General features: G+C 39.1%; 1 protein-coding gene across 6 annotated transcripts in view; it reads left to right on the top strand.

The window, feature by feature from the left end:
* robo2 (roundabout, axon guidance receptor, homolog 2 (Drosophila)) overlaps positions 1 to 16,726 on the top strand; it is an 852,180-nt gene that overhangs the window by 262,956 nt on the left and 572,498 nt on the right. The window contains exon 1 of one of the 6 annotated variants that reach the window (XM_061972619.1): positions 10,522 to 10,803. The exons of the other annotated variants lie outside the window; for them this stretch is intronic. Within the exon in view, the coding sequence (XP_061828603.1) occupies positions 10,740 to 10,803 (64 nt within the window). The 5' untranslated portion in view covers positions 10,522 to 10,739. Of the gene's footprint in view, positions 1 to 10,521; positions 10,804 to 16,726 lie in introns of those variants that run through there. 6 annotated transcript variants of the gene reach the window in all.

Raw genomic sequence — 16,726 nt, 5'->3', positions numbered from 1 at the left:
GCCCTGCGATGAGGTGGCGACTTGTCCAGGGTGTACCCCGCCTTCCGCCCGATTGTAGCTGAGATAGGTTCCAGCGCCCCCCGCGACCTCGAAGGGATTAAGCGGTAGAAAATGGATGGATGGATGATAATGGTAGGTAACGATCCGATATATCACAGGGGCACTCAGCTGTCTTTAGACATATGCTGCAAAAACACTGAGCACAATCGTCTGTATCAGGGTTTTCAACCTTGTTGGTGAGATTTAGTCGAGATCTGGCCAATCTAAGTCAGATTTGGTCTAAATCTGACCCATCTAAGTCCAAGACTAGATCTGACAAACACCGGCTGAGGATCTTCTAATATGACAGTGCTGATGCCATTTCTAAGCACATACTGTAAAACTGATATTCAAAGATCTTCTTTATGGCTGGAGCGCTTTGCTGTTTTTCAGTCACTACTGCAAGACAACATCCCAAAATCATGCGTATGACAGGGGTATATCCGTTTTTAAAGGGGAACATTATCACCAGACCTATGTAAGCGTCAATATATACCTTGATGTTGCAGAAAAAAGACCATATATTTTTTTAACCGATTTCCGAACTCTAAATAGGTGAATTTTGGTGAATTAAACGCCTTTCTATTATTCGCTCTCGGAGCGATGACGGTCACAACGTGACGTCACATCGGGAAGCAATCCGCCATTTTCTCACTTTCGTCGGTGTGTTGTCGGAGGGTGTAACAACACGAACAGGGACGGATGCAAGTTGCACCAGTGGCCCAAAGATGCGAAAGTGGCAAGAAATTGGACGAAATTTGTTCAAAGTACGAGGGTGTGGGGAAAGCCGACGAAATGGTCAGTCGTTTGTTCCGCACACTTTACCGACAGAGATGGCAACCGTCCCTTATGCCACCGAAGATGATCAAGAGAAGAATATCGACCCTAGCTTCCCTGGCCTGCTGACATCAACTCCAAAACTGGACAGATCATCTTTCAGGAAAAGAGAGCGGATGAGGGTATGTCTAGAGAATATATTAATTGATGAAAACTTTATTCATTACTCGCGGTTTTACGTAAAATATTATACATAAACTGTGTTTACCAATAATTTAGCTTAAAAACTTTTTTTTTTTCAATCATTCGAGTACATTCGGGTAGTCTTGTGTAATGCAGTATTTTGTGTCTATTTAGGTATGGTTAACCTGAGTGCTAAAATTGTGGAAAAATATATGTTCTTAATGCGCCTGAAATGGGCTGTCTGCACTCTCAAAGTGCATGTTGTTGCCAAATGTATTTCATATGCTGTAAACCTAGTTCATAGTTGTTAGTTTCCTTTAATGCCAAACAAACACATACCAATCGTTGGTTAGAAGGCGATCGCCAAATTCGTCCTCGCTTTCTCCCGTGTCGCTGGCTGTCGTGTCGTTTTCGTCGGTTTCGCTTGCATACGGTTCAAACCGATATGGCTCAATAGCTTCAGTTTCTTCTTCAATTTCGTTTTCGCTAGCTGCCTCCACACTACAACCATCCGTTTCAATACATGCGTAATCTGTTGAATCGCTTAAGCCGCTGAAATTCGAGTCTGAATTCGAGCTAATGTCGCTATAAACTTGCTGTTCTATGCGCCATGTTTGTTTGTATTGGCATCACTGTGTGACGTCACAGGAAAATGGACGGGTGTATATAACGATGGTTAAAATCAGGCACTTTGAAGCTTTTTTTAGGGATATTGCGTGATGGGTAAAATTTAAAAAAAAACTTCGAAAAATAAAATAAGCCACTGGGAACTGATTTTTAATGGTTTTAACCCTTCTGAAATTGTGATAATATTCCCCTTTAAGGACCTACTGCAAAGCAAAATTTCAGGGGTAACTCTGCTGTTTTTAAGGACCTACTGCACAGACACTAGTCCAAGATCTATGTAACAGAAGCAGTCTGTTGGTCTTAAAGACCTACTGCACCAACACTTGTCCAGTTGTCCGAAGGAATGCCCTGAGATTACATATATGTTTATGTGTGTGTATTAGAGATGTCCGATAATATCGGCAGCCCGATATTATCGGCCGATAAATGCTTTTAAATGTAATATTGGAAATTATCGGTATCGCTTTCAAGAAGTAAAATTTATGACTTTTTAAAACGCCGCTGTACAGAGCGCCAATAAACCTTAAAGGCACTGCCTTTGCGTGCTGGCCCAATTACATAATACCTACGGCTTTTCACACACACAACTGAATTCCACGCATACTTGGTCAACAGCCATACAGGTCACACTGAGGGTGGCCGTATAAACAACTTTAACACTGTTACAAATATGCGCCACACTGTGAACCCACACCAAACAAGAATGACAAACACATTTCGGGAGAACATCCGCACCGTAACACAACACAAACACAACAGAACAAATACCCAGAACCCCTTGCAGCACTAACTCTTCCGGGACGCTACAATATACACCCTCCGCTACCCCATACCTACCCCCGCCCACCTCAACCTCCTCATGCTCTCTCAGGGAGAGCATGTCCCAAATTCCAAGCTGCTGTTTTGAGGCATGTTAAAAAAAAAAAAATGCACTTTGTGACTTCAATAATAAATATGGCAGTGCCATGTTGGCATTTTTTTCCATAACTTGAGTTGATTTATTTTGGAAAACCTTGTTACATTGTTTAATGCATCCAGCGGGGCATCACAACAAAATTAGGCATAATAATGTGTAGGGATGTCCGATAATGGCTTTTTGCCGAAATCCGATATTCCGATATTGTCCAACTCTTTAATTACCGATACCGATATTGACCGATACTGATATCAACCGATATATGCAGTCATGGAATTAACACATTATTATGCCTAATTTGGACAACCAGGTATGGTGAAGATAAGGTACTTTTTAAAAAAATTAATAAAATAAGATAAATAAATTAAAAACATTTTCTTGAATAAAAAAGAAAGTAAAACAATATTAAAACAGTTACATAGAAACTAGTAATTAATGAAAATGAGTAAAATTAACTGTTAAAGGTTAGTACTATTAGTGGACCAGCAGCACGCACAATCATGTGTGCTTACGGACTGTATCCCTTGCAGACTGTATTGATATATATTGATATATAATGTAGGAACCAGAATATTAATAACAGAAAGAAACAACCCTTTTGTGTGAATGGGGGAGGGAGGTTTTTTGGGTCGGTGCACTAACTGTAAGTGTATCTTGTGTTTTTTATGTTGATTTAATAAAAAAATTAAATTATTAAATTAAATGAAAAAAAACGATACCGATAATTAAAAAACTGATACCGATAATTTCCGATATTACATTGTAACGCATTTATCGGCCGATATTATCGGACATCTCTAATAATGTGTTAATTACACGACTGTATATATCGGTATCGGTTGATATCGATTTGATTTGATTTTTTTTAAGGATCCCCATTAGCTGGTTGCCTCAACAACCCACTAGTCTTCCTGGGGTCCATGATTCAATACAATTACAAGTAAAAGCATATAATTATAACTACACAATAACCCCAATATCGGTAATTAAGAGTTGGAGAATATCGGATATCGGCAAAAAAGCCATTATCGGACATCTCTAGTGTGTATGTATTTATGTGTATGTATATATGCATCAATCCATTTTCTACCGCTTGTTTCTCACGGGGCCGTGGGGGGTGCTGGATCCTATCCCAGCCGCCTTTGGGTGGAAAGCAGGCTACATCCTGGACAAGTCGCCACCTCAAGTGTGTGTGTGTGTGTGTGTGTGTGTGTGTGTGTGTGTGTGTGTGTGTGTGTGTGTGTGTGTGTGTGTGTGTGTGTGTGTGTGTGTGTGTGTGTGTATATATATATATATATATATATATATATCAGTGACGTGCGGTCACTAGAGGCAGGTGAGGCGGGGCCTCACCTGCCATCACGGAAAGAAAAAAAATGTAAAAAGAAAACAAATTAATTAAATTGTTATATGTATCCAGTGATTATACTATAAAGTTATTTTCCATTTAACTTCACCAGTTTTAGATTATTTTTATTCAAAATCGCTGAATTTTCACATTTGCCGTTCAAATACTGAGAAGAGACGGTGCGGTGATCAGCAGCCAGTTGAGGCACGTCACTCATTTTGCCTCACCATGGATTGCGCAATGACTCGGCTAACTGCTGGCCTGCTGTGCAGTGAGACCGTATTGCTATATGAACTATATTATGCATTTCCATAGTTTAGTTAGCTGAGGTATATAATGTACAGTGTATTTTGTCAACAACTGTATGTGTGTAACTTATTTCTTGTGCTGAGCGATCATAAAACTGCTGCGAAGACGCACTGTGTGAGGCACGCGTAATCCCGCCTCCTGGTGCCGGTTAATGCACCCCCCGCCGCAGAGTGCACCCCCCGACGGGAGCGCCACACCAACAAAGCCCACACCCAAACCCTCCACGTGCAAGACCGAATCCACCCAAAAAAAGTCACTTAACAAGAAGCCAAAAAGTGCAAAAACAACATTGCTCGCGCCGGAGGAGCCGCGAACGACTGCAGGGACACAACATTAGGTACACCTGCAGACATCAGCACGGATTTCATATTTCATTCATTCACAACTCCTCCAACACGAACACCACTGTTCCCGCACTTATAAGTAAAGGTAAGACCATAATAACGTTTTTTTTTTATTAAATGTGCTTTTTTGTGTGCTACAGTTTGTATGTGTAAAGTTAAAGTTAAGTTAAAGTACCAATGATTGTCACACACACACTAGGTGTGGTGAAATTTGTCCTCTGCATTTGACCCAACCTCTTGCTCACCCCCTGGGATGTGAGGTGAGCAGCGGGCAGCGGCGCCGCGCCCGGGAATAATTGTTGGTGATTTAACCCCCAATTCCAAGCCTTGATGCTGAGTGCCAAGCAGGGAAGAATGCTGGTATGAGCTTTTAAAAATAACCCGTTAACTGCTGCCAATCAAATGGTGAATAAGATACTCTTTAGGGTTCATATGTTTGTAAATCTGACTGTGATGAAGTCAGTGCCTCACCAGTCATGAACCTCACTGCACGTCACTGATATATATATATATATATATATATATATATATATATATATATATATATATATACAATCAAATATCCTCTGTTAGACAGGAACGCTGTGCTGTTTTTGGGGACTCTCGAGCCACAACGCTGGCCAAAGATCCTCCAGACACAAACAGCTGATGCTGACATGTATTTAGATGACTTTAACAATGTGGCAAACCCAGCGTTTCATTGGATTAAAACTGCTCTTTGTGTTTATCATCTTTTTCGAGGTTACCCTTTTAACCTCACGCTGGTTTAGAATATGCCCCGTCGTCGTTAATATGCTCAACGTTGTCAGAGCACAAACATCTCTTGCCCCCCCGCCGGTGTGTTGTGAACCTAATTTAAATGGAAATAGAGCAATTATAACCCCTGTGAAACGCTACCACTCACTTTTTTTTATGCCAGGGATGATTTTTTTTTTTTTCTTAGGTCATGCAAATGACTGATGCCGAGTTTCGTCTCTCATTCTATCATGAAGGGAAGCTTGCATGTGATACATTTTGCTTACAAATTGTGTGTAGCAACATTACTGGCAGCTATCAACGTATCAGCTTTTCCAGCAGCAGCAGCACCACGCGGCTGTCACGCGGGGAGATGCAGCAGTAATCTTCTTTGCAGCAGGACTCGCGCGTTTAACTGCCGCAGTAGCCCGGCCACTTATCATAACCGCCCGCCATTTACCCACAAACACAATCCTATCCCCCTGACTGGGTAATTACCGTGTTTGCTTCGGCACCACCATGCTGATAGTCGAGTCCCTGAGATGACAGCTACCGTCGCCTCTCCAAAGGCCGTACAGCTGTGCCATATGCGCCTGCCCGCTACTCACAGCGCCCCAAAGAGACAAACACGTACCGCGTGGGGTTGTTTTGGCTGCACATCTCTTTTGTTTTGGATATCTTGGTAAACTTTGTCAAAGTCCCTTACTTTTACATTAAAACAGTAGTCAAAGATCCCACTTTTGCCTGCTGCAAAAATGCTAGTCAAAGGCTCCGTTTACACTGCACACCATTTTTTGGCCCTCAAGTGACACAGATCGGATGTTTTTTCGCCACTCTAGATGCTCCAAAGTGCTTTAAATCTGATATTTTTGCATCCAATCAGGACGTAGTCCGATTGGAACCTGGTCTTTTCAAATGTGGCTGCAGTCTGAATGGAAATGCGACCTGATTGCAACTTTTACATTACCTATGGGCGAGCTATGTCATTCGTGTGCGCAGGAAAAGACGGAAGTGGGTACATTCTCACAACATCCTTTGGCATATTTTTTAAAGATAGCAAAATTATTATCATTATTTAATTGCAAGGTACATTTTTCATACACAAAAGTTGCTTTTATAAAGTGAAACCCAAATTCTCACATTGGCTTAATGATTAATACAATCTTGGTAAAAAGTACAAAATCCCTTGAATTAGCTTCATTGGACCAATTTAAATTGTTTTAAATAAGCCCAGTTTTTAAAATGAGTACATTTTTTAAATTTATAATAATTATTAATATTAAAATAATAATTTCTAATATAATAATTTAATTGTATTCATTTAATTTATAATTTCTATATTTTATCTATTTGTATTGTCCTTTTTTATGTAACATTTTTGTTGATATAGAGATGTTGATTGCTCAACCTTGTAAAAAAAAAAAAAAAAAAAAAGCATCATAACATCCGGTTTTGGCACCGCTGTTTGGGTAAACAAAGTCTTTTTTCAGCGACTGAATTTTTGATGCATCACTCGTCAATAGTGTGATAATAAGCTACATGTAATATATTAATATATAAATATACAAATATATATATATTAGGGCTGCAAATTTTTGGGTGTCCCACGATTCGATTCAATATCGATTCTTGGGGTCACGATTCGATTCAAAATCGATTTTTTCCGATTCAACGTGATTCTCGATTCAAAAACGATATTTTCCCGATTCAAAACGATTCTCTATTTATTCAATACATAGGATTTCAGCAGGATCTACCCCAGTCTGCTGACATGCAAGCAGAGTAGTAGATTTTTGTAAAAAGCTTTTATAATTGTAAAGGACAATGTTTTATCAACTGATTGCAATAATGTAAATTTGTTTTAACTATTAAATGAACCAAAAATATGACTTATTTTATCTTTGTGAAAATATTGGACACAGTGTGTTGTCAAGCTTATGAGATGCGATGCAAGTGTAAGCCACTGTGACACTATTGTTCTTTTTTTTATTTCTATAAATGTCTAATAATAATGTCAATGAGGGATTTTTAATCACTGCTATGTTGAAATTGTAACTAATATTGATACTGTTGTTGATAAAATAAATGTTTGTTTCACTACTTTTGGTTTGTTCTGTGTCGCTACCACCAAACCCCAACCCCGCCCACCTCAACCGACGCACGAAGGGGAAGGGGGTTGATGTGTGGGGGGGCGGGGTTTGGTGATAGCGGGGATGTATAATGTAGCCCGGAAGAGTTAGGGATGCATGGGATTCTGGGTATTTGTTCTGTTGTGTTTATGTTGTGTTACGGTGCGGATGTTCTCCCAAAATGTGTTTGTCATTCTTGTTTGGTGTGGGTTCACATTGTGGCGCATATTAGTAAGAGTGTTAAAGTTGTTTATATCGCCACCCTCAGCGTAACCTGTATGGCTGTTGAACAAGTATGCCTTGCAGTCACTTACGTGTGCAGGCAGAAACCGCATACAACATGTAACCGGGCTGGCACGCTGTTAGTACAGAATGTAGAGGGCGCCAATGGCAGGGCCATCGCGGTACGCCCTCATTAGTGTTGATTTTGGGTGAAAATCAGCAGACATTCGAAAGGATAGTAGCCCAGAATAACGGAAATCTCCCGGAAAAATCGGGAAGGTTGGCAAGTATGACGCTGTCAAGCGCCATTCATATAAAACTCGCCGGCCGCACTAACATTAAATTTTCATATTAAGGTGCGGGCCGCAAAATAACCTCTCACGTCCGCGTGTCTGAGACCCCTGGTTTATACATAGCACAAAGCAAAAACAATTCTTTGTATGCAGTGTTATTTCATTTTAAATTTCAAAAGAGTTTTGTGGCTCCCATTGTTTTCTTTAATTTGTGAAACGGGTCAAAATGGCTCTTTGAGTTGTAAAGGTTGCCGACCTCTGCACTCGTACTACACGGGCTCCATCTAGTGGTATGCCAAAGAATAGCTTTATTAAATATTTAAACACAGTGTTACTCTTCAAACTGTGTGTAATGTTACAGTTGCCAAAATTATCAACTATACCTGTTACATAAAACCTCTGCTTTTTTTTTTTTTTTTTAATTAATACTTGGGCCTATTATGCTACTGTATTTTAATGTTGGTCATTATGGTGGTACTTGGAGAGCCAGGGGTTTTCTGAGGTGGTACTTGGTGAACAAAGTTTGAGAATCACTACCCAATATTGATGACAGAGGCACTTTGCCGTTTTTAGGCTTTTTCTTCATAAATGCGTGTCTAAGATCCTGTTTGTGACAGGAACATATTGCTGGTTTTAGGAATCTGCAGTACTCTTTAGTATATCACAGAATTGTGCTGCTTTTTTTTTTCAGAACGTGTAGATTAACTACGATCAAAGTATTGGACAGGACGTCGAAGATGTGTAATAAAGTTGTCCTTTATATAAGAAAAAAATGGCATACAAAACGGTACAAAACGATCCTTATATCTTGTTATCTGTCATTCATTCATTCACCCGTAGGCTCGTAATCCTCAATCTCAACAACCACAATGCATCTGCTCCCGGTCTTTCTAACATCCGGTTTTGCCGCAATGCATTGTGGAACATGCCGTCTTTTAAATAACATTTTGTTCGGCTATTGAGTAGAAAACAACTCAATTCAGTGTCAGTGTTTCTCAAATAATCAATATCAAATACATGTATAAATCAATCAATTCCCTTTTAACTCTTTTTAGCTGTAAATAATTATAGATCAATTTATCAGCATTAAATCAAACATGCAAATTAGGAATGATCATCACACATGAACTATATAACCCATAAGTTACAACAGAACACTCATCAAATATACTGAATATGACATGAGGGTAGTGCTGTTTTTTTAGGACCAATTGCAAAAGTACTAGTCCAAGATGCTCATACTTGCCAACCTTGAGACCTCCGATTTCGGGAGGTGGTTGGGGGCGTGGTTAAGAGGGGAGGAGTATATTTACAGCTAGAATTCACCAAGTCAAGTATTTCATATATATATATATATATATATATATATATATATATATATATATATATATATATATAAATAAAAGAAATACTTGAATTTCAGTGTTCATTTATTTACACATATACACACACATAGCACTCATCTACTCATTGTTGAGTTAAGGGTTGAATTGTCCATCCTTGTTCTATTCTCTGTCACTATTTTTCTAACCATGCTGAACACCCTCTCTGATGATGCATTCTGCTTCGTCTCCTTGTTGTGTGCGCAGTTGTGCACTGCACTCTATAAAAGCCGTAGATGTTATTGTCACATATGCATGTACAGAAGATGGCAGTATTGTCCTGTTTAAGAGTGTCACGACATTGCTGTTTACGGCAGACAAAAACGTGACTGCTGTTGTTGTGTGTTGTTGCCGCGCTGGGAGGACGTTAATGAAACTGCCTAACAATAAACCCACATAAGAAACCAAGAACTTGCCCTCGATCATTCTACTGTTATGACGTGATTGGGCAGGCACACTGTTTATATTGTGGGAAAGTGGACGTGAAAACAGGCTGTCGACACGTCACTCAGGTCCGCATGGAGCTAGAGGGGGCGTGGCCTCTAGCTCCGCCTGAATTTCGGGAGATTTTCGGGAGAAAATTTGTCCCGGGAGGTTTTTGGGAGAGGCGCTGAATTTCAGGAGTCTCCCAGAAAATCCGGGAGGGTTGGCAAGTATGAAGATGCTGTATGTGACAGGATCACTCCAATATTTTAGGACTCAGCTGAGAAAAAAAGCAAGTCAAAGATCCTCAACAGTGTATGATTGGAGCGCTCTGCTGTTTTTAGGACCCACTGCAAAAATGCTGGTCAAAGATCCTGTACGTGACAGGAGCACTCCAATGTTTTAGGACTGTGCTGAGATCTAGTCCAATATCCAGGGTCAGGGGGTGTCAAACTTGTTTTCATTGAGGGCCACTACACAGTTATTTACTGCCCCCAGAGGGGCGCTTGTAACAGTAAATTATAAACAAATATAAATGTAGAATTTCTCTATGCATATATTTTATTTTTTCTTACGCACACTGTAAAAAAAAAAATCGAGATTTTGCAGTAAAAAAAGGCGTCAGAATGTATTTTTCTTATTGCTACTACAATAAAATGATCATGACCTTCTTAGTTCAGTGTTCTGTTTGGTTCTCAGTGCTCCTTTCCTCCTTTTTGTTTACCTTTCTTGTTGCTAGGTGCACTGAGTGGACACACCGGCCTCTGGTTGTTGATTAGTCCACACCTGGTGCCAATCACAACCATGCCCCTTTTTTATACCAGTCTTGCCATTCAGCAGGCATGGAATCAATGCAACAGTTTAGGTTCCTTTTTCTACGCTGTGACTTTCTTGTGGTTCGCTCTCCGTGACTGGTTTGCTTGGCTTTATGCTACGCCCTAAGTTATTCCTTGCTATGCCATGCTAAGGATCTACGTTTTGCCTGTTTGGGATAAATGATCATCTTACCTGCATGCTGCTTCCTGTCCTTCGGCATCCTGAGAACACGACAACTGCAGACATGGGACATGTACTGGGTAAGAAACTACTTCACCAACAGGAAGCAATAAGTGAAGTTAGGCGAACACACGTCTACAGAGTTTAATATATCTTGTGGCGTACCACAGGGATCAATGCTGGGACCAAAATTGTTCAATCAATTGTAAAGTTATGAATATATTCAAGTTAGTATTATTTGCAGATGATACAATTGTGTTCTGTTCAGGAGAGGACACACAGAAGCTAATACAAATAATAATAATATAAATAATAATTAGAGAAATGGTTTGACAAAAACAGATTGTTCTTGAAATGTAGTAAAATTAAAAAATGTTATTTGGTAACAGAAGAGAAAGTAAAACACAAATACAAATAGACCGAGTAGACATTGACAGAGTAAAATAAATACATATTTGAGATATTGTAATAGATGAAAAAAAATTCTGGAAATCTCATACAAAAATATACAACCTAAAGTGGCAATAAATATTTCTATAATGAATAAAGCAAAATAAGTGTTGAAGGGGGAAAAAAATCAATCCATGTTCTTTACTGCTTGCTAGTGTTGCTAAGTTGATATGGAGAAATAACTACACTTAATTCACTGTTATTCAGTTTTTTAGTTTATTATTCTTCGGTCAATGGTCAACAAAATAAACAAACAGATGTACATTCATAGATTGAAAATGAAAATGTTGCAGACTGAAAGGGTTTAGGCTGAAGTTGAACACTTATAGCGCCTAACCCTATAAACAATGTCAAGTACAAGATGAACTTCCGAAAATTATGAAATGTCTTTTGTACAACATATTATAAATACACATTATACACAATATGAACACTGTTCAATTATATACACAGTAAAGGCATTTAAAATATCCTTATACGCGTGTTAAACCTTTGTACCAATTTATATACTATATACAAACAATTATACTTCCATTATTATTTATATCCCACATTTAATATTTTAATTAACATTGATCATAGTATTAACATTGATCATAGTATTAACAATGATGATGAGGTTGGACAGAATGATACATAATGTTGGACATAGAGAGCATTCAAACCCTTTATTTATTGAATCAAAAATATTCCAATCTGCTAAAATGATGTGCAAAGAAAAACTATAACCTGCTACCCAAGAATGTACAACAATTCTTCTCAACAAAAGAGGAGAAATATAACCTCGGACAAAAAAGTAATTCAAAACATCTGTTTGCACGTACAACACTTAAAACCTTTAGTATATCAATATGTGGGATTAAAATATGGAATGGATTAAGTAAAGCAATCAAACAATGTACTGATATGATCCAGTTTAAGAAGCTGTTTAAACTCAGTGTTTAAAAAGTACGAAAAATAATCATCATGGTAAAAACGTTGAATTTATCTCACTATGTGAATTACAATTAGAGATGTCCGATAATATTGGCCTGCCGATATTATCGGCCAAAAAATGCGTTAAAATGTAATATCGGAAATTATCGGTATCGTTTTTTTATTATCGGTATCTGCTTCTTTTTTTTAGTGCACCAACCCAAAAAACTTCCCTCCCCCATTCACACTCATTCACACAAAAGGGTTGTTTCTTTATTATTAATATTCTGGTTCCTACATTATATATCAATATATATCAATACAGTCTGCAAGGGATACAGTCCGTAAGCACACATGATTGTGCGTGCTGCTGGTCCTCTAATAGTACTAACCTCCATCCCATCCATCCATTTTCTACCGCTTATTCCCTTCGGGGTCGCGGGGGGCACTGGAGCCTAACTCAGCTACAATCGGGCGGAAGGCGGGGTACACCCTGGACAAGTCGCCACCTCATCGCAGGGCCAACACAGATAGACAGACAACATTCACACTCACATTCACACACTAGGGCCAATTTAGTGTTGCCAATCAACCTATCCCCAGGTGCATGTCTTTGGAGGTGGGAGGAAGCCGGAGTACCCGGAGGGAACCCACGCAGTCACGGGGAGAACATGCAAACTCCACACAGAAAGATCCCGAGCCTGGGATTGAACCCCAGACTACTCAGCACCTTCGTATTGTGAGGCAGACGCACTAACCCCTCTGCCACCGTGCTGCCCATAGTACTAACCTTTAACAGTTAATTTTATTCATTTTCATTCATTACTAGTTTCTATGTAACTGTTTTTATATTGTTTTACTTTCTTTTTTATTCAAGAAAATGTTTTTAATTTATTTATCTTATTTTATTTATTTTTTTTTTTAAAGTACCTTGCCTTCACCGTACCTGGTTGTCCAAATTAGGCATAATAATGTGTTAATTCCCCGACTGTATATATCGGTTGATATCGGTATCGATAATTAAAGAGTTGGACAATATCGGGATATCGGCAAAAAGCCATTATCGGACATCCCTACTTACAACTTTAATATTTATTTATCTATTTATTTATTTCAAATGTAAGTATTTATGGGGTAAATTGTGTACAAATTGTGAACAAAAAGGTAATACAAATGTTAGTAATTGTTCTGAAATGGGGAAAAAGTTAGCATTAAATAGGCTCGGCCTATTTATACTCCTTTCCGAACATGTTGGAAGAAAAAAATGGAAATTGTGACCTATCATGTTGTAACAGTATGCGTGTTCGACATAAATTTAGACCATAAACCTGACCACCGGAAACATTTTACTACATTTTTCGAGCGAATGAGCTGCCAGTTTTTTACTGTAATATGTATTGTCATTTTTACAGAGTCAACTTGCTTTGAAATCATGAATCAAGTAGATATTTATTTATTTTTGTTTTAACAAAAGCAATGTTTGGAATGTATGGTAATATATTTGTTGCAGCGCATGTATTTTTTCTCTTGTCAAAAAAAGTTCTGTACTTTATTGACACATATTATTATTTCCAGATTTTCGCGGGCCATGTGCAGTAAGAAAGTCATTCATGTTTATTTATTTATTTATTTAATTTATTTATGTTGTCACGGTTGACCTGACACAGGAAACGTGACAAATTGTGGGGTGCACTATTCACTTGAACCGCCGGAGTGGCAGTAGAGTGCTAAATATCTTAAAATGTGTCTGGTAGCAATTACAACTTTGATCACAGTGTCAGTTGCTACATAGAGTGGCGCTTTTCATCATTTTCAGCAGACTGCATTGCAGTCCTGTAACATGAAGCAGCGGGCCAGATCTTGAGTTTGACACCTGTGGTATATACCACAGATACAGTCTGGTGTATTGGGGCGGTATAGCTCGGTTGGTAGAGTGGCCGTGCCAGCAACTTGAGGGTTCCAGGTTCGATCCCCGCTACCGCCATCCTAGTCACTGCCGTTGTGTCCTTGGGCAAGACACTTTACCCACCTGCTCCCAGTGCCACCCACACTGGTTTAAATGTAACTTAGATATTGGGTTTCACTACGTAAAGCGCTTTGAGTCACTAGAGAAAAAGCGCTATATAAATATAATTCACTTCACTTCACTTCACTGGTGTGCCGTGGGAGATTATGTAATTTCCCCTATTTGGGGTAAAAATATTTTTTGCAAACAAGTAATTATAGTCTGCAAATAATGTGCCGTTGTTGAGTGTCGGTGCTGTCCAGAGCTTGGCAGAGTAATCGTGTAATACTTTTCCATATCAGTAGGTGGCAGCCGGTAGCTAATTGCTTTGTAGATGCCGGAACATGGTTTGTCATGATCCCAATATGCAGACGACAGTGGGAGGCAGCGTGCAGGTAAAAAGGTATCTAATGCTAAAACCAAAAATAAACAAAAGTTGAGTGCCCCTAAGAAAAGGCATTGAAGCTTAAGGAACAAAACTAGAAACTGAACTGGCTACAAAGTAAACAAAAACAGAATGCTGGACGACAGCAAAGACTTACTGTGGAGCAAAGACGGCGTCCACAATGTACATCCGAACATGACATGACAATCAACAATGTCCCCACAAAGAAAAAGAAAAACAACTGCGATATTCTTGATTGCTAAAACAAAGTAGATGCGGGAAATATCGCTCAAAGGAAGACGTGAAACTGCTACAGGAAAATAGGAGCGCAAACAAGAACTAAAACACTACATGCAGGAAAACAGCAAAAAACTCCAAATAAGTCAGGGCGTGATGTGACAGGTGGTGACAGTACACCTACTTTGAGACAAGAGCTATAGTGATGCATTCTTGGTTATGGTTTGAAGTCATATCCAACAATTGTGACAACGACTTTTTAATGTCAGTTTTGTTTTTAATGATTTCTGCTGGTGATGTGCCTCCGCATTTTTTCAACGCAAAAAAGGTTGAAAAACACTGGATTATGCTAGTCAAAGATCCTGTTTGAGACTTGTTTTAGGGGTCTGTTGCAAATGTATTCAAAGATCCTCAATATGAGAGGAGCGCTTTGCTGATGGTTGCCTTGTTACTTTCCCAAGTACGGGACTTTTTGGTAGCAAGGTGAAGTCAAAGCCATACTTGCCAACCCTCCCGGATTTTCCGGGAGACTCCCGAAATTCAGCGCCTCTCCCGAAAACCTCCCGGGACAAATTTTCTCTCGAAAATCTCCCGAAATTCAGGCGGAGCTGGAAGCCACGCCCCCTCCAGCTCCATGCGGACCTGAGTGACGTGTCAACAGCCTGTATTCACGTCCGCTTTCCCACAATATAAACAGCGTGCCTGCCCAATCACGTTATAACTGTAGAATGATCGAGGGCGAGTTCTTGGTTTTTTATGTGGGTTTATTGTTAGGCAGTTTCATTAACGTCCTCCCAGCGCGGCAACAACACACAACAACAGCAGTTGTTAGATCACTCTATTACATTCCTCCCCTTTTAGAAATGGAGAAGTTACTCAAAAGAAATAAACAACCCAACCAAAAAAATGCAGCAGCTCAATTAAAAAACTGTACTTAAGCCACATTCTTTTTTTTATTTTTAGTACTGAACTCTTAACCTTCATTTGTAAACAATAACATGCTTATTATACAAACAGTATTTGTACACCTTTAACACAGATTTTTATACTGTCTTCAGAGATTCAGTTTTTTTGGTGGTACTCGAAACCTTTCTGGGTACCTGCGAAAGGGTGTTCAGCATGGTTAGAAAAATAGTGACAGAGAATAGAACAAGGATGGACAATTCAACCTTAACTCAACAATGAGTAGATGAGTGTTATATGTGTGTGTATATGTGTAAATAAATGAACACTGAATTTCAAGTATTTCTTTTATTTATATATATATATATATATATATATATATATATATATATATATATATATATATATATATAGCTAGAATTCACTGAAAGTCAAGTATTTCTTATATATATATATATATATATATATATATATATATATATATATATATATATATATATATATATATGAAATACTTGACTTGGTGAATTCTAGCTGTAAATATACCACGCCCCCGCCCCACCCCGACCACATCTCCCCACCCCCCACCTCCCGAAATCGTAGGTCTCAAGGTTGGCAAGTATGGTCAAAGCCTGCATTTTTCCCAGCATCACAACTGCGAGTTGTTTCAGTTTAAATACAAGGCAGAGATTAGCAACTCGGGATGGGAGTGGAATGCGGCTTTCTTGCGAGGGGAGCGAAGCAGCTGTTGGAGCGCCATAAACGCGTCCGTCGGTCCCGTGTACTTGATAATGATGACCTCGGATCCCATTAGTCCAGAATCAGGGAGTTGATGTTCCATGCCCTACAATTTACCCGCAGAATTCCCGGCTGTAATGCGATGCGGGAAGTCACCCCTGTGCTTCCTGACGTCAGCGCTATGACCTAAATGTGTCCATCTGCTAAGTGCATGTTTGGGGAGGATGTTGTAATGGGGAAGGACGATGTAAGGCTGGAATTAGGGTGCTGAACGCAAATTATACATGAGCAAACCCTCCTGTTGGTTTTTATGTTTGTCAGCGTTTCTATACTGCTCTTCTCTTGGGTTTCTTGATCAAATAAAATTACA

This window comes from Nerophis lumbriciformis, linkage group LG17 (genome assembly GCF_033978685.3).
Source record: "Nerophis lumbriciformis linkage group LG17, RoL_Nlum_v2.1, whole genome shotgun sequence".
NCBI lineage: Eukaryota > Metazoa > Chordata > Actinopteri > Syngnathiformes > Syngnathidae > Nerophis > Nerophis lumbriciformis.
Note: the sequence above shows the minus strand (reverse complement) of the source record. Positions and strands in the feature narration are given on the sequence as shown.